Source organism: Balaenoptera borealis (genome assembly GCF_965194805.1).
Source record: "Balaenoptera borealis genome assembly, chromosome: 9".
Classification (NCBI taxonomy): Eukaryota; Metazoa; Chordata; class Mammalia; order Artiodactyla; family Balaenopteridae; genus Balaenoptera; species Balaenoptera borealis.
This window is the reverse complement of record NC_138873.1, coordinates 69,473,588-69,493,589: the sequence shown is the minus strand read 5'-3', so window position 1 is coordinate 69,493,589 and position 20,002 is coordinate 69,473,588. Positions and strand designations below refer to the sequence as shown.

The window sequence follows — 20,002 nt, the reverse complement described above, 5'->3', positions numbered from 1 at the left end:
GCCCTCCTCCTTCACTATTTCACAGGAAGCACTGAAGGCTATTTGCTTAATAATGTCCTGGGATTACACTCTACATTATTAATAACTGGTTACAGCTTGGTTGTAGTGCACAATTAAAATCACACTAACTTCATCTGAATTGTCATTCTACAGTTTTATTTACACAACCAGTGAACGGCATGTTCTTAGAATACCAGCTTTAATCCTTTCCAAACATTAATATAAGAAGCCAAATTGTAATGATACAGCAAATGAGGCCACTGGCATTAATACAGGTAGCAAAGGTCCACATCCGGGTGGTACTGACATCAAGGAAATTTCCAAAACCGGTTGCTGCCTAGGAGTGGTTGCCACTGATGAAAACTTGAAACAACCTGTATTCACAGGGGGTGTTGGCATTGCTGCATGTCATAACTGGGACCTCTTGCAACAACTCAACAAGGAACAAGGCAGCCCACAAATGCAGAAAACATGATTCATGAAACATCTAAAGGGAGAAAAAAGGAAAATTAGTGCTAAGTTCAGGTCAAAATTTAAACACATGCCAAATCTTCATCCCTAATATATTTGCCCCTAGGTATTTAAGTAACCAAAAGTAAGCCTTAGTAAAGTTTTGCTGCCTATTTCTCTCCAAACTTTTTCTCCATGATTTTCTGTTAAAGTCTCTTCTTGGGTATGAAGATAATTATAATAAACTATAATTATAACAAACGTCTTCTCCGTAAAAGACTGTCTTGTTTTTGGTTTAAAGATGAAATACTTACAACTAGCAGGCTGTTCTCCATATCGTCGCATTATTTGATCATGCGTGAACTTCACAAATGCATCATATTGTTCTATAAATAAAGATAAACATCAATTACATGATTTGCAAAAATGCCCTCTTCTCTAATATATTAGAGCTACACAAACTGAAAAGTCCAATATATATAGTGAGACAATTCTAAGCTGGCACTTAATCAGACACAAAACCTCAGTAATAATAGCTTATCAAATGGAAAGAGCATGGAGCTTAGTCAGGAAACCTACATTTGTTCAAATCACACAACCTCATGTATAGGCTGGGTGGGGCTTATTTCTTAACCTATTAAATTTAAAGGGCTTGAAAAAAAAGATATCTTTCTCCTCTGAAAGTTATTATAAGTAGTCTGTGAATGGCAACTTACTGCAATGAGGGGAAACAGGACAACAAAAGCGTAGCAAAATATATGATACATCCATACATCCAAAATATATGATACATCCACCTGTAACCTAATCAGGTGCCACAGAAAAAGATGTTACATAACTAAGCAAATTCTCTTACCTATATTAGCACCTTGACTGATTTAACTCCTTAATCAAGAAGTTTACAATATCAATATCCAGTAAAAATCTGTGGCTTAAAAATCTGGGGGGAGGGCTTCCCTGGTGGCGCAGTGGTTGAGAATCTGCCTGCCAATGCAGGGGACACGGGTTCGAGCCCTGGTCTGGGAAGATCCCACATGCCGCGGAGCAACTAGGCCCGTGAGCCACAGCTACTGAGCCTGCGCGTCTGGAGCCTGTGCTCAGCAACAAGAGAGGCCGCGATAGTGAGAGGCCCGCGCACCGCGATGAAGAGTGGCCCCCACTTGCCGCAACTAGAGAAAGCTCTCACACAGAAACGAAGACCCAACACAGCCATATTTAAATAAATTAATTAATTAATTAAAAAAAATTAAAAAAAAAAAAATCTGGGGGGAAATTCTGATTAAGTTACCATACATAATATATTTACTACACTTAAATTACCAAATTTTATGGGAAAAAAATAGTTTTTGGGATAATTTAAAGAAGACCGCAGCAGCTTGATACTCTAAAATTAGGTACACAGTGCCAGTTAGATTACTTCAAGTGTCCAGAACTGATGGCAAAATTATCATGAAAGATACAAAGTCAAAAAACCCACAACCAAATTGAGCTAAGTAAACAGCCAAAGCACAGGGTATACCAAAAGAAAAATCTAGTTCCCTAATACTGCTGCTGATCTCCATGGCTAACATACTACTTCTTAAGGTCACTAAGGAGGACCGTGAGCTATAGGTAAGTTCATTTCCTTTCTTGAATTGAAATTCTCTGGTTCTTAGAAAATACCCTGTACCCGTGTATAGAAAGGGTAATTTAACTGATGTGAAGTGTATGTGGGAAAGAATGCATTTCTTTTTTTTTTTGAATGCATTTCTTAGGATGAGTTTCTGGGAGACTCTAAAACTCATCTCATACCTGCAAGTTTTGTGTTCAATATTTCTTCATACTCTTCTCGAACTTTCTCTTCACGCTCTTTCAATAAACGTTCACAGATCATCCCAACCTGCCGTAGAGTGAATAAGGGCTGTTCTTTTTTTAATGGTGAGGAGGTTGCTGATGGAGTCCCTATGTACAACATGAACAACAACAAAAACCGCACCAGATTTAGAGCCGTCACAGAAAGCATCATCTAACTGAGGAGGTTTCACTTGGATGTTTTCAATGCCCATATATCAATAAAAGCATTTTTCTATCAGTTTTTAGCACAGCATCTCCTTAGTCTTAAAACAGGTTTAATCCTATCAGCTTATGGCTTTGGAAGAACACAGCAAGATGTATGCCATCAAATATAAGGGGGAAAAAAGTGTGAAGATGAGTGGAGACAATGTGACAAGATACAAAACTTAAATTTTTGTTTTTAAATTAATGATATTAGCTAGAAGAGACTTTATAAAAAGAAATACTGAGAATATATCCCTAATATTCAACATTAAATTTCACGGTTCAGCATCCTTAAATATTAATGTAGCAGCCACTTAGATAGATTTCTTCAGAATGCATTCCTCTTAAAAGTATTACTTAAGGCACTTTGATTTTCCAAAAACATTCCTCTTTTCTTGAAAAGAACATCTGAAATTAATCTTTGCGAACTCAGGATTATGATAGTCATCCACGGTAACACTGCTGCAAGTATTCTAGACACGTACAAATACACACATTTGCTATCAATTGTTTGTCCTGTTTATCTGCCCCAATTCCTCTTTTCACTTGCTCCTTATAACTTGCATGGCTGGGACCAGTATGTCCAAAAAAAAAAAAATGTTTTTTTGTGCTGTGTCTACCAACAAGCTGTAACAGAATACCAGAATCCTTGTATTCTGGTATATAAGAATAAACTATACCAGCTTCAGTCCACAGCTACTAAAAAGTAAGGCTCTACCTTTATTTACTTTCAAATTCGCAGCTTTGTTAGTTGAGACTGCCAGTTCACTGATCTTGTAAGAAGTAAAGTGATGAATTATGATGGGCTTGGTTCCCGCTGAGGGTAGAGTCTTGTCTTACCCTCACCTCCCCTTACCAAGTTTCACCCACTTATACCTGGCCCACCAAATTGGCAGGAATACTGCAGAATTTAGTTCTGAACAATTTCATGTTTCCTTATCTAATTTTATTTGACTGTTTTATAGCCTGTGAATGTTTGTTTTCTTGTTCTGCCTGGTTTTCCTATCCCTGCTGGGAGGGAAGGGAAGGCAAGGCAAGCAGGCAACTACTGTCACACAAAAAACTATTTTTGCTGAGAACTTTACTAAAGTAAGAACCATTTTTGATGGCTCTTCTTTAGTAAGAAGTTTTACTTTCCCTTCACTTCAAACAGCCCTGAGTTTTACATCTTAAATTTTAAAAAGTGTATTTGCAAACTATTCTCTCCAACAAGAGGCAGGGAAAAAACCGATATAGGATCAAAATTATCAACCTTTAGGGACTATCCTAAAACAAAAGTATGTGAGGGTATATGTTCAGGGACATTTTTGTAAATACTGTAATAGCAGAAATTCTGAGTCTATCTATCATTATTAAATAATTATGGGAAATCCATAAAATGGCATCGTATTCAGCCATGGCAAGGTACATCTATACCTAATAGAGAAACATGTGGCTATATCTTTTTTTTTTTTTTTTTTTAATGGAGGCTACAAATCATAGCATTTATGGGGAAGTCCACTTAGGAGATACTATATACAGGTGGTTGCCTTTGAGTCATGAGAATCCAGGTGGCTATTACTTTTGTACCATATTTTTAAGAGATCATGAATAATTCGTATGTTTTTTTTTTAATCAAGGGGAGAAATAGGAGCTTGATGACCGAAGGCAACTTGTATTACTTTTTCCCATAATAAGTGAAAGGAAATGTTACTTAGTAAGTCTGTTATTACCTGGTGAAGCTGGTCCGCTGAGGAGAAATGCCTGTGGCTGTGCATCAGAAGTACAACATGGATCTGTCTGTTGGAAACTAGTTTCTAAATGTCTTCTCTTCTGCATGCGCTTATACTCTTGTTTTATGTTGTACAGAATTTGTTCTAAAAGAAAAAAGTCAAAATTTGGCAAGATATAAACTTTCAAGTTAAAAAAAAATAGGTTGGGTTCTACCAAAAATATTCTCTTCAAATAATATCTAGAAAACTTATGTTCTGGGAGGAATTAGTTTCAGCATAATGGGGACACTCATTCAGAAATAGCACATACACAACACCTGGAATCCAGCTATTCTACAGTACCATTCATTCTCAGCACTGACTAGTAAAAAATAAGGTTTTCATTCAACGTAAAGATAAGGGAGTCTGTGAACTGAAACACGTATTTAACTCAGATTCTGAAGAGTACCAAACTCAAAGGTCATTTATTCACCACACACATAACTATTAAACTAACAGGTTTTTCTAAGACCATAAATAATTAGAAGCAGGAAGGACTATGTAAATACAGTCACACACCAGTGAGAAGTGACAGTAGCAGGTAAGCAAAATGACAGAGTAGATGTGAACTAAAAAATCATCATACATTAAATGGCCATATAGCCATTAATATTAAGCTCAACAGAATTGATGAATATTACAGCATTAGCAGCAAAGTACTGTTCTGAATCTTTGGGGTAAAAACCCATGTAAAGTGATTGGTACGTAACAGATACTCAATTAAGAACCACTACACCACAGGTGCCATTATCTTCAACCAAACCAGGAATAAAAAAGTATAAGGAACATATCCTTTAGGCCAGTATGATACATTTTAGAAGATTTCTAATTCAAAATAGTTATCATTTAGCCTCTCCAGAAAATCCCTCCCTGAGGTTTCCACTCCCCTCCAAACACTTTCTCACCACCACCATAGTTCCTAAATTAATAGGTTATCCACATGAAAACTACATCCCAAGAAGTTTATTAATCCCAATCCAAAACAGAAATAACAGGCAATAAAATGTTTCATAAATATAATGGAGTATAATTTTAACAATTCAATGATGCAATTTCAAAATGAAATGAAACTCAATTGAAGGCTAAAAATTTATGTAAGATGAAAACAATCCTTTTTAAAAAATTTAATACTAGAGGTTTTTTTGTTTTTGTTTTTGTTTTTTAGGTATATACTTCTCATCTCTCTTTTCACTTTATTTCCCAGTAAGGACTTTTAGGGCTTTTGAGAGATAAGACTGAGGGGACATCAATCAGTCCCATAAGAATTTAGATTCTGCCAGTTTCATTATTGTATTGATAATTAGAAATCAATTAAAAAATAAAAAGCTGCAAAAGATATATCCAGTGAAGATTCCATTTATGTAAATGTTGTGTGTAAACAAATCTGTTTACATACACATGAATGCGAACTCACACACTGGAATAACTAACCTCAGGATGGTTGTGTGAATGTATTTAATATTTTTCAGAATGTTAACATTTGTTTATATTAAACATGGTCATGTTCACTCCTTTTCCATTTATGTGAAATTGTTTATAATTTAAAAACAAAGTTACCAGTGTGAAATAAAATGGCTGTCTATTGAACAGTTAAGCACCTTGATAGAAACAGGCTTCCTAAGATTCACAGGTGACCAATAAAACTAGTGCAACATTCTATACCAACCAGGTCAGGCACACATATCCTCATTTTTCTTAAATAACAACTCTTTCAGTAGCGATATTCTAAAAGGTTTCTAAAGTAATGATGTTTCGATCTCATAGCAAGCTTCACTCATTTATCATTTTATGTTCAAAGCTACCATCATCCTCATCAAAAGTGTCATTCAAAGCATCCTAAAGTTTATTCACAACCAAAGAGTTCAAATATATTAGCACAAAGTAACTTAATCTTAACCTCTTTTGTGTGACTTATTCTTTGATCACCACACAAATTATTCTTCCTTTTGCTTCACAAAATCAAAGTACAACTAAGATGTACCAAAAGAATAGTTGTAACAGACTCAATTTGTTCATCTGAAAGTCTCAAACAAGATCTAGCCTAGGATTAACATAACGTAGCTTTATAAAATCGCCATACCATCTAATACTTAATAAGAGACATCATTACAAGCACAGGAACTGTAAGGCATAACTTACAAATGAATTCACCAATTTAAATGTAGTTTGATGAGTTCTGACAAGTGCATACATAGTCCTGGAACCACCACAACCACAATAATGAACTTTATCACCCCCCAAAAGTTCTCTCATATTCCTATTCACCACCTTTACCAACACCACTGCTACTTATCCGCTGTCATTATAGTTTTGTCTTTTCTAAAAGAGTGTAGATTTTTGCCTTCTTTCACTTAGCAAAATGCTTTTGAGATTCATACATGATGTTGCATCAAACCGTAATTCCTTTTTATTAATTAGTATTCCATTGTGTATACATCACAACTTAACTGTTCTCCTTTTAGTGGACATTTGGATTGTTTCCAATTGGGGGCTATTATGAATATTCAAGTACAAGTCTATAGGTGGACAAATTTTCATTTCTCTTGAGTAAATACCTAGGAGTGGAACTGGATGGCCTGATTATATGGTAAGTGCATAGCTCTACTTTGTAAGAAACTGCCAAACCATTTTCCAGAGTAACTGTACATTTTGCATTCCCACCAGCAATGTATGAGTTCCAGCTTCTCCACATCTTTGCCAACACTTGATTACTGTCAGTTAGAGCTGAAGAATTTCGAATGCTACTGCACTGCTTTTTATATCTATTATGATACAACTATGTCATCTAAGCCTCACTATGCCCTCAGATGCCCTAATACTGGTAACATGTGATCAACAACGTTATGAAGTGAATGGTCCAATTTAACTTGACCAAAACCCTCAATGTTCAAAGTAGCAAAAAGCTAACTACAAGCTTCAAGTTCATGTTCTCTTGGTTCAGAGGTATATGCAGTTTTGAAGCTAATAACCAAGAAATCTCCCCAAATTCAATATTCCACAATTCACATTTTAAGCTCAACCTACATATTTGGCCAACTTTAGTTGCTTCCATGCCAGGTGGATAAAGGCCTTCCAGACATCAATAAAGTACCTATGTCTACTTAGTCTTAAACTACTTAAATCTAGCCATCTCTTATCAAACTAGAATGTGACATTTTATTCCAAGTACACATAACTTCTGACATGGTGTTGCCAAAAAAATTTACCAGTCCATTAAAGAAAGTCAAATAAAGCTTCACTAACATTATCAGTTTTAATCATGCAGACTTCATATTTGGCTTATGAAGCAAAGATTAAATTTGCAGCAAATCACTTGGAGCAAAATATGGAGTTATTTTCACGACAATCTACACTACAAATGGTTGTGGTATATCCCTTTTCAAAATCCTTAAAACTACATCACCCTTGTACTATACGGTCAATCCCTGAACAACATGGGGATTTGGGGTGCAGACTCTTCCCCAGTTGAAAATCCACATTAACTTGTAGTTGGCCCCTGTATCCAAGAGTACGGTTCCTCCACGTCGGCGAGGTTCCACATCCTTGGATTTAACCACCTTTGGATGGTGAAGTACTATAGTATTTACTATTGACCTGTCAGTTCAAGCCCACACTGTTCAAAGGTTAACTGTAAAATACTTGTAAGAGTTTCTTGCACTGTACTAGGTTAAGTGCAGGTCAGAATTAGCAAATTTATGACTAATGACATTTGCATTCTCAAATCAGTAAATACCATTGAGAATGCTAATAAAATTCTCCTCCGTAATAGGCAGACTGTCAGTGAGCCAGCACTTATTCCTTTGGAATATTAAAAAATACATATAAACAAAAAAACCTAGGTAAATGTGAAAAGAAAAGAAAGGCCTGGCCTGAGGCAATAAAGCCTGTTTACGCATCTTTGTTGCCAATGATTACTTGAAAAACCCTGGTCACAAAGAACAAGGTCAACAATATAAGCAGGAGAAAGTTGACGGGATAAAAAAAATAACTGAGTTGATAATGGTAAGAGAAACAGCATCAAGATGGGACTGAGAGCAAAGGGAAAATGGAATTAAAAAGCAACCAGAAATGTGTTTAAAGGAGAACCACAAAATGGGGGATGGGGGGTGAGGGTTTGTCAAGTATCTCTCTAGAGTCCATAACCATAAGATGTCTAAAACTTGGTGATATGTGAAACTAAACTTTTTGCTCCAGACTTGTATGGATGGACTTCCTGTTTTCCTACTGACATAATTACTAGATCAAACAGTAAGGCTTCGTTAACAGTTTTAAGTTCAGTTGTGTAAAACCCCTTTATTATCACCTAATATGCTAATTTCTCTATGGAGTACCTTTGAAAACAAACAAGGTAAAAGCCTGCTAATGCAGGGGACACGGGTTCAAGCCCTGGTCTGGGAAGATCCCACATGCCGCGGAGCAACTGGGCCCGTGAGCCACGACTACTGAGCCTGCGCGTCTGGAGCCTGTGCTCCGCAACAAGAGAGGCCGCGATAGTGAGAGGCCCGCGCACAGCGATGAAGAGTGGCCCCCACTTGCCGCAACTAGAGAAAGCCCTCGCGCGAAACGAAGACCCAACACAGCCAGAAATAAAAAATAAATATAAAAAAATAAATATAAAAAAATAAATGATCGCTTCTGTGAAAGTTGCTTCGTATTTAAAAAAAAAAAAAAAACAAGGTAAAAGTTCATCCAGATTTAACTCAAACAATGGGATTAAAAATGAAATATATCTTGAAAGCCTGTCAGTGCTAGGGAGGAACACAAATAAAATGAAAAATCTGTACACAATTAAGTACAGAAAACCTGCAGTAGCCATTAAGACCTAAAACGGAAACTGTTCCAAATAAAATAACAGACCAAATCTAGCGCTCAGAACTACACAGACATTGCCATGTCTACTTTATAAATTAAAACACACAGAATTCAGAGTTGCTATGGAGACCCACCTTTGTAATTCAGCTATTCTCCCAGATCATCTGATCAGAAACTAACACAGTTCTTATGGACTCCTTGAGGGAAACTTAAGGACAATGTTCTTATCCAGCCAAGAGCTATGTAACTAAAAAGAATGAGCTGATGCCATTTTAAATTTACTTCAAAATTATTGCTATGTCAAAGGAACCTGGAACCAAATTTTTAACACAAGATTGTTAAGTTGTATCTACAGTTTTAACTTCTATTTGGATTACCATGAATCCTAGTAAGCATAATATAGCTACACACAATTATATAAACACTAGGATATTGGCTACAGTACTTTAAAAGCAACTGGCTGAGATTCTAAATTTACATTACATAATATTTTACTGTATAAGAGGCATTCATTTATCTCCTACAAGAGGAGAAATAACTATAATTACTACAGGTCAAATTCTATTATTTCACTGGAACTACAGTAGCCAATGATTACTTACTTGAAATAAATGGCTCAATTTATTAAAATCCTTCAGGTTGAAGTATAAATTACAAAATAACTGCGCAGTGGGAGTCACTAATGCAAGGAGTCCAACAACGCTCAATCAGCAGGTAGCTCCTCCCTGATATCCAAGAAGTTTCATACCTCTATTTTATATTACACTAGATTCTAAAGGGATATATGTTAACCATGCTGCTGTTGTTGTTTACTTCTTTACTATCTGCAAATGTCTTCTCAAATAGCTTACAAGCTAGGAAAACACCAAGTAATAAGAACAAAAAAAAAAGAAGTAAATGGTGAAGAGAAGGGGGAAACTGAACCATCCAAAATCCAAAACCCAAATATGCAAGCTACAGAAAACATTCAGTGCCAAGGCAAGTTTCAGCTTCTATTCCAATTAACCATGGGCCATCAAAACAAGGTAAGGTTTGGAAGGACAGAGAGCAGACTCCTTGAGGAGGACTGTAGGGCAGCACAATCAAGCTAAAGAACAAACCCTAACACACATTAGGACACCCAAACCACACATATGCACATAAATATCGAGATACAGCACACCTGGAAACCAGTGGCTGCAAACTGATGATTTAGGAGCTAAATGGAACCCAAAGACATGTCTGGCCTGAATACTTTCTTTTTAAAACAATGTGGCCAACATTTAAAAGTTGGGTGATTTTACATTAAAAGTCAGATTTTTGGCTACTGCTGTTGGGGGGGAGTGGTGAGGAGGTATTGGACTATGTGGCAAAATTCAGCTGAAGAGCGGCTGCTACCTTTTGGGCTTAAGTTCTCAAGTGCTTCTAAAGCTTTGCACACGCAAACCACCTGGGGATTTTGTTAAAATGAAGAATATGAGGGACGGAGACTGAGTTAGGCATTTCTATTGAGTTTCCAGGTGATACTGCAGGCCAGGAGCAAGATTGGAATTCACAAGTCCTCACCTCATTCACTCATTTTTATTACTTGCCTGAACTATGGGCATTTAAATTTCTATCCCCTGCTTAAAATAGTAACTCCTCTACTGTGGCAATTAAAAAAAAAAGTGCTTGGTTTATGTATTATTGGACATGCCACGAAATGGAGGGGAAGAGAAGGAAAGCAGTAACAGCAGAGATTATTACAAGTACCAAAATATTAAGGATGATCTAATTCATTTTGCCACTCTCACCTGGATGGCTTTTGTCGTTCGGAGACAGACATACCACCCCCCCAAGCAGGAAAATATTCTGTAAATCAATTTAAACTTGGACCTACTTAAAGAGATTCATTACATGACAGTAACATACATATATTGATTCATTTATATGAATTTTATATTCATTATGTGATTGAAAGTAGACAAACGCATTTGCTTTTCCATTCTGTCTGCTTTAAAAAGAGCAAGTAAGACTGTCTCTCACGCCAGAAGACACTGATTGGAAACCTACAGACATCTTTTGTTTATCCCATGTATTTTGTAACTTAGTTGTGAATACTTAAAAGTCAACAGATTTCGAGAAAATTCTGACTTCTGGGCAAAGAAAGCCTTCTGGGAAGGTATGACAATAAAAAGTCTAAACTTCCCATGGCTGGACCTGAGAGGAACGGCCTGAACTAAAGATATAAATTAGAAAGTCACCTGTAGGAAGTCAGGAGCATGCATGTGATCACTCAGGGAGCTATTAAGCTAGACAGGAATGGAGCTGAACCTAGAACTAAAGAACTCCTAAGTTTATGGCCAGATGAAGACAAAAAGCAGCTTGAGAAGCAGCTGGAGAAGTGGAAGAAAACAGTGCTATCGCAGAAGGTTAAAATACAAAAGGTATTTCAAAAAGAAGGGAGTGTCAGCAGTGCGAATGCTGTAATAAGAAAGGTCAAACAAGATGAGGATTGATTGATTGTGTGCCATGCAAGTCATCAGTGGCTTGACAAGAGCTGTCTGAGATACAAATATACTAGGAGTAAGTTGAGAGCCAAAGAAATGGAAGCAAGTAGACTACCTGAAAGCTCTTTGAATTTGGTTTTGAAGTGGAGAAATCTGGATGACTGCTGGAGGAAAATGAGGATGTTTCATTTACTTTATAATGAGAAGCCTGACCATATTTAAAGCCAAAAGCAAAGATCTGGTTGAGAGATAAAAATCAGAGGATAAGGTTCCTTTGGAGAGAAGTGGGATCCTTCCCTCACTATCTCATTTAATCTTCCTCAATGATACAAAAAAAACATAGGCACAAACATTGGTAGTGTTGGTACTGGGAAAAATGAAGAAGCTACCATTTGATGGCCTCTATTTTTTCTGTGAAGTAAAAGGCATGGTTATTCACTGAAAAATGGCAGGACTGATGGACAATGTAAAAAGTCCTGTTTGAAGTTGCCCTACTGTAACTATCTCCAGCACTCAGGGACAAGAAATGCTCTTAATTCTCACAACATCCCTAGGAGGCAGATACTACTATAATCATGTGCGTAATTTTACAGATGAGGAAAATGAGGCTTTGCTTCAATGTCTTCTGAAAGGTCATACAGCTGAAAGAAGGTAAACCCAAGCCTGATCTCAGGACCTAACCTCTTAACATCTACTACCCTCTCCAGTATTAGTACACCTAGCCAATATTCCGCTAAGTACCTGAAATTAAAATGTATCACAATGAGGAGAGCGAATTCTTAAAAAGCAGGATGTCACTTAGAATAGAGGGATCCACTGCCATGTATTATTAATACTTCATACACTGAAACGTCAAACTCTATGACTGTTAAGAAGGTAGTGACCAAAATGGAGCATAATTCTCATTTACCTAGAGCCCTGCAATTGCAATCACTGGCTGTAACAAAATAATTATAAGAAATTTTCATGTTATATCCGGGTACTTATAAAAAGGATGCTTCAAGTGTCTCTAAACAGCCCCTGCTGAGGACAGGCATCTATAACTAACCAGCATGTTTTATTGGTGTTTCCAAAGTTAGGAATTACTCTAAATTGGTAGGTCGGCATTACCACACATACAGGACTGATTACAAGACCAGCTTCTGATAATGTACTATTTCACCTTGGGCCATGGATCAGGTTCCCCTGTTCTGTCACAACCACCTAAAACCTCCTACACTTTTAACCAATTATACTGCTTAGACAAGTTTTTCTTCCAGAGAATTATGTATCAGCACTAGGAACAAGGCAATCTTCTGTAACAAAAGGCAAAGTTCAAGGAAAGTAATGTTTGAAAAGTTGGCTTTCTGCAATCTTTCAAATTCTACTCCACATTCTATTCTTCAATTGCTACATCAGTTCAATGATACTATTTTTTTTTTTTTAAAGAAACAAAAGAAAGAAAATCAACTCTTCCAGGTCCCTCCCTCCAAACTTCCTCCCTTTAGTTTGATCTTTAGACGGAGTTTTCTAAGAATTAACATTAATGGAAATGAAGATAAATGCTAATAAACCAAAGTCAGAATGCACACCACAGACTAGAACACTTTCAGAAACAGCCAATACATAAACTTCAATAGTAAAAGTGTGACTTAATTAAGTAAACCAATTTCAATGCTTAGGCTGCCAAAGGTGAAAATAATGCTAATGTGGACAACTGTCCACAAAGAATTAAAATAGGTATTTTGATAAAGCATAAAGTTTATGGTATTTTTATTCAAGTTTAGCTGGCTTTAAAAAGTTATCAGCAGTGGCAGCTCTGTCAGTCCCTGGACAGACTTTGTCTTTTCTTTGCCTAACCAGCATAGAATCTGGAACTCAAACTTATGAGGTTCATAAAAGCTTGAACAAGTGACTTCTAGAGGAAGTATTTAGATTTTTTAATAATGCTGAGAAAATCCAGATACATGAATAGATGTAGAAATTAAAAACTAAGTCAAACTCAAAGGTTGTATTACTGAAAAAAATCACAGTAATAAAAGGTCACATTTTAATAAAATCAGAATGTTGCAAAGCATTTATACTTCAGGATGATCTGCCTATGACATTTGTGACAGATAAAAATTAATAACTTACGATTTGTAAAGGGAGGAAGAAAGTTATACTCCAAGACAAACTACAAGCATATTCTGAGCTGTTTTTCTAGCGTTGGAAAGATAAAAACCACTACTACCACTACCCAAAAAAACCTATCATCACAAGAAAGATTACACAATCTGGCATAATGCAAAATTTTGATCAAAAGGCTGAAAATAAATATCAAAGCTGACAACTTGACATACAGTAGATTTTTAATTTACCTGCAAGCATTCTCTCCCTGCTCAATTATAACTGCAGTATCTTCTCATCATGCAAAAAAAATTGTTTTAACTTAAATCATTCAATCGCTTTAGAAATGAAAGCTCAGAACTTCATATTACAAAATATTTTCTCCTAAAAATCACATAAAATCTTTAAAAATGTAATTCTTCGAACCAGCAAATCTCTGAAAATGGTAAAATCCTTGTAAATGGGCTATTTCAAATACTGAAACGCACATAACCATGTTTATCACTGTCCAGAAAGATGAGGGAATACTGAGAAGTAGACTTCAAGCACCTCAAAAAAGTATTGTTCAAAGTCTTAAACTAAATAAATGCTGTATTTCTTGTTACTACTCATTTGTTTGAGTCACAATTAAAAAAATATACATGTTGTCACATATTGTGGCTTTATTGTCACAAAACAATCTAAAAAGAAAAAGTGGTACAGAAGGAGGAGTAGAAATGAAATTGTATTTTTTTCCTTAAACTTCCGAGTCTCTAAGAACCTTGGGAGATGCCAAGGCTTGATTAATTCAACAAATACATTCAATTAATATTTTAAAACTTTATTTGTGGTTAAGACATTAACTAAGAGGGAAAGGATGGCAGATAAGAATACCTCTGGGGTTATTTTCAAACTCTACAAGTCCCATCTATCCCCTCAAAATCCAGGGGACATTCCTTTTAACTAACGGTCTTTGCTACAAGACTGCCACTGATGCATCACATTTCTCAGGTGTTTAGAAAGTTGTAAAACATTGGTAAGCTGAGTTCTAGAATCCTTATGCTCAGCAGTAAAATTGAAGACGAATCTCTTAAACTAGATTCATTTGTGAAAACCTCTTTACCATCTGCAGATGGTTCATACAGGCTTGAACAAGTATTCCACCCTTGTAGGTAGTCTTCTCAAAGGCAAGAAATTCACTGTGGTTTCACATATGCATAGAGAACATTCTGTGAGTCAACAGTACTAGCACAGTGTTAATGCAAAGACTGCAAGGACCATTAAGTTGCTGGTTAATTCACTTATGAGTACTTGAGAAGACCCAACCCCAGTACCATTCATTATCTTGTTTCATGAACCAACTATCCAAGAGGTCCAAACTTAACCTATGCTATCATTACTGCATTCTTCTTTAAATGGAAGATGAATCAAAGGTTTCTTTTCAAAGAGGAAAAATAACACAAAACTGGGCAATTCCAATGAATCTCTTATTCTCAACCTTTCAAAACAAAAGCATTTCTATCACTGTCTTCCTGGGTCTATCTAAACACATAGGAAAGACCTATCTGAATAATACCCAATATATTCTCTTTCCTATAAAACCCTTCAAGAAAACTGAAGAAATTTATTATTCTCCTTTACATCTTAGTGTACGTCTCTGTGGCAACCATGGTGGCTAGGAGCATTTTCACCTAAAGAGAGCTAACAACCCTGTCCTCTGATCTAGCCATGTTTACCCAATGTGTTTCTGTGCTCAAGATAGGCTTTCATTTTCCTACTTTCAAAACAAAATAGCTCAATAATGAATACAACTGCATGCTGCTTTTAATGGCTATAAATGTACATGATTATTAAATGCATAATTCATACAACTATTAAATAAATACAGCTACATATGCAGTCCTAAATAAAATATCAGGTTTAAAGTACAAAGACCATTAAAAACAGTTTATTTGCCAAATCCACTGAGAAACTAGAAGCAACTTAACAGCTGTCTAAATAACCACAAAATATTAAAACCACTTCTGGCTCAATATAAATGACATCTGAAATGAAATGTTGCCTCCTCCAACAGACATCTCATTTGTTTGTGTAGAACCATTTATACTTCATTTAAGCCAGCTGGTGTCTCCATTTGCAGGCATGTATCAATGTCCACAAAACAATCTAAGTTCCTGTAAACCCTTCCCCATTCACAAGCTGCAATTTCCATTCTTGATGGCAAGTTTCCAGCAAATACAATGAGTTTTTACAAAGGAATTTAACTCTTCATCCAACTCAATTCCTAAGGCAGACTAGAGCAATGGTAACAAGTCAAACAATGTATATAAAGGTGCCTAGCAAACTCACAAATAGGTTGAGTCCATAGAGGGATCACTTCACTCAACCACTCATTCATTCACTACACAATTATGAATAACAATGTCTTGGATTTGACTGACAAGTATAATATTTTGGTTTTATTAAAATAATTTTGTTCTTGGGAATGTCACGATAATCTTTTGGCTAAATGATAATATTCTGAGATGTTTCAAAAACCAATCGACAAGGATAGAACACTCTGAATCTGTTTTCAACTAACTTGCCAGGATGAGTACTAATGAAGCTAGGAGAGGCATTCATTTTCCCAACCACAGCCAATGGTTACCCTCCCACACACCTTGTTATCATTCACTTTTCCTTTTCCACATTCAGGGGTTATTACAGACCTCACTGCTGACAACCTCAACCAGGGATGGGCAAACTTTTTCTGAAAAGGACCAGACAGTAAATATCTGAGCTTTGGGAAAATATAGTCTCTGTCACAATTACTCGACCCCGCTATTGTAGCCTGCAAGGGACATGGACAATACTTTAAAAAAAAAAAAAAAGAATGAGCATGGCTGTGTTCCAATAAAATTTATTTGCCAGCTCTTTCATTTTTCCTGGTATTAAGTTGCACTAGTTTGAAAAATATTGATTTAAATAACAGTCATCAAGTCAAACTTTGGAATAACCTTCCTGGGATGACTAAAACAAAAACAAAAACAAAAAACAAAGCTAGGGTTTAAAACAGATGTCCTAGTTCCTGAAACTACTAGTAAAGCCTCAACATGACTTCAACTACATATCAGAAAACACTATATACATATCCAGAGAACAATGATAAAATCATGATAAATTGTGCACATGCTCTGAAAAATAATTCACTTCAGTAGTCTAGTTGTATATTGTTTAAATTATATTTGAACTCACAGAAGTGAAAACAAAGAGCTTCCATAGAGCCCCAGTCAATCTCAATTTGGTAAGTTGCTTTCCGTTCCCAATCCCAGCTACTTATTTCTGCTAAGGATACATGGGTATTCACTCTTGTAAAGTTTAGGAATCACCACTTTTAAAATAGGAATCTAAAAATTAGGTATTTGGGGAAATTATTTCCAAGTTAGATGACATGAAAACTGGGAAGCTCTTTGATACCTGCACGACACTGCAGCTCCCATTATGACACCATGATTACTAGAACCATTACAAGAACCATTGAGCATGCCCAAAACTGGCCATGTAAACACAAGGCTAAATTAAATTACATGTAAAGTGTCATTCAAAATCATAGTTAAAAAGGTAAATTCTAGCAATTCAAAAGTTATGCAATTTTAACTGCTTTTCTCTAGCTGAAATAGCTAAAAAAAACTTTTCACAGACTCAATAAATATCAGAGTGTGGTTTTAGAGTTAGGATATGATCAAACTTCAAGTAGATGTCAAAAACACCTTGAAAAACAAAACAGCAATATTTTGGAAAATGTCAATTTGAATCAGCAGGCTTAAACGATTCCAATAATTCCAGTCATTTTACTATTACAGTCCACTTAACTGAAATGTAAGATAATGTGCAGCCAACTGCATTAGCCAATACTTCAAATACATCAATGAAATGACAAATTTGCAAAGGATCACAATTCTTTCTGAATTAATTCCCTTTAAAGTGAGAACAAATATAGCCCCTAGCTGACCTACCTTATATGCTCAAAACTATTTTAGCATTTAGATATACTTTAACTCCCAAACCTAACAATGTATTAATTCACACCCCCCCCCATGAAATTTACTGCTGGTTAGCTAGAGCTATTTTTAAGTGGCCTTATAAAGTACAGACTCCACAGTATCATTTCAACTTTCAATGACAGCATTTCACTAAAAAGACAAACTCTAAAAATAACGTTAACCACCAGGAGCTCATTCTTGACACTGTTTCAATAGCAAAAAATGGTAGCCTAGGCATTTGAGGTTCTCCCCATATATTTGGGGAAGGATATTTTAAAAATCTGACCTGAAAAAAGCCCAAAACTAAGTCAATTCCAGATGGAAGTTACCAAATGCAGGTAAATACTGCCCACAGATTTTTTTTTTAAGCTAACGATAAAGAAACATGTAAATCAAATTATGAAAAGGCTTTGTCTACAGATCATGTTATTACCAAAGGCTCACACACACGAAACCTTTGCTGGCTACACACACAAAGGAAACATTTACACTACCAGTCCACAAAAACCTATCTTAAGACTGTGCCAGGAGCACACAAGGACTTTCAAAGTACAGAAAAAAATGGACACACACATGCAGTACAAAGCAGCCAAAAGGTAGTTCCCCACAGTCACTTTCAGGAAATGTCTCAAGATGAAAAGCAAAAATAGTCTGAAGTCCCCTGGAATCTTCGGTTGATTTATTATTCCCAAGGCCTGGGCTTTTTCGCCCAACAGACTTTGTCGGGCAGAAATAAAGCACTTCCAACTAAAAGCAACTACTCAGCCCCGATTTTCAATACAATTTGCTTTTCATTAAAAGTTCGAGTTTCTCAAGGTCTAGACGTACAGTGCGATCAGATTACGGCACTCAGGAAGAGCAGTTTCTTTGTTGTTGACCCTGCTAGGGAAACAGGTCTTGACTCAGCCCAAGTGGCGTTCTTGTGGGTGATTAATGACAGGCCTAGATCTCGCCCCAGTGACATCCCTCCCCACCCCCTCCGTACTAAAATCAGCCATGTCCGAAAGGGAGGAGGGGCTGCCGCCTCGCCTCCAACCACCCAGTCCCAGACTTGATAGGTGCAACCAATCGATGCCGGGGAGACAGCCACCGAGAGTCGGGTGAACGCGTGACCCTTCGCTTGCCTAGATTTCCGTGTAGCACCCTCTCTGATCATTTCCGCTTGGGCTCTCCAGACTACGGAAACGCTCAATTCTGGTCCCTCGGCGCAAAGAAAAGGACCTTCCTCTTCCCCACAATACCCGACGAGGCACGGCCCCTACCCCCCCGCTCCCGACTCCCCCACCCCAAGCCGTTCCCATTGTGTCTCCAAGGCTGGAGGAGCTCGTGAATAGGACTGTGGTCGTGGTCGCCCGAGGGCTCCGCTAAGCCCGGGGGCCGGTCCGGCAGTCCAGTCCCTCGGACGCGGCTCGGGCCCCCCCCCGTCCTCTCGCCCCCTCCCCCCACGGCGGCCGCGGGGCCGATTCCCACCTGTGGTGAGGCGGGAGGAGACGTCGCCGAAGGGAGATGGCTCCATTCGGAGATACTTCTGCGGCGAGGCGGCGGCGGCCGAGAAGGAGGCTGCGGTGGCCGCGGCGGCCGACAACGGGGAGGCGGCGGCCGAGGTGGGCGCCGACAATGGCGCACATCGCCTCCGCTTCGGGGACGCCGGGCTCAGCAGCGGGTCGAAATCCAGAGTCCGTTTCAGAGTGGCTCCGCACGCCATGGCCGGGGCGCCGGGCTCGTGTTGGGTCGGGGAGGGGAGGACGAGGGAAGGGGGGCAGAGCGGGGCCCCGAAAAGAGCCTAACCGACCGGCTCAAGAGCGGAAAGGCGGGTGGCGAAGCGCCGGCAAGGGGAGCAGAGCCGCCGCCGCCGCTGCTGCCTCCGCGGCAGGGGCAGTGGCCCGGGCCGGCCGGGGCGAGGGCGGGAGGGGCGGTGGCGGCGGCTCACGCCAGCCGCGTCGGGGGTGGGGGGGGCTCTTCCGCCTCCTCAGGCGCGGCTCCCCCAGGAGAGGCTCCGGCCGCCCCCGCCGTCCGTTCGGGCTTTGCGCCGCGCCTGAGGCGCTCCTGCGCGGAGACCGGCTCCCTCAGAAGTCGAAACCAGCCCCGTGAGGTGTGAGGCTGCAACGCGGCTCCTAAGACGCCCGAGCAGCGTCAGAAGCTAGAGAGCGTCGGTCGATGCGGCGGGATTGAGAGGTGGCGGTGGCGGCGGCGGCGGCGGCAGGAGCGCCACCGAACACGTCCAGCCGCTTCCCCCTCCACTGTACGACTCTTCCACCCGCCGCCGGCCCCAATATGGCGTCAATAACAACGCCGCCGATTCAAATCCTGCGGCCTCAGGGCGCGTGCGCCTGGGCGGCTGGCCACCCTCGTGGTGCGTTCTCGGGAGTTGTAGTTTTTCACTGTCGGGAGGAAT

The 20,002-nt window shown here is 38.6% G+C and overlaps 1 protein-coding gene across 1 annotated transcript; it reads right to left on the bottom strand.

Moving 5' to 3' along the window:
• Positions 1–139: 139 nt before the first annotated feature.
• AKIRIN2 (akirin 2) lies at positions 140–19,867 on the bottom strand. Its single transcript, XM_082406033.1, has 5 exons — positions 19,078–19,867; positions 4,200–4,343; positions 2,242–2,391; positions 765–836; positions 140–487 (listed from the first exon to the last, which is right to left on the bottom strand). Exons 1-5 carry the CDS (start codon positions 19,310–19,312, stop codon positions 477–479), a joined length of 612 nt encoding a protein of 203 aa, XP_082262159.1. The 5' UTR covers positions 19,313–19,867; the 3' UTR covers positions 140–476.
• Positions 19,868–20,002: the final 135 nt, after the last annotated feature.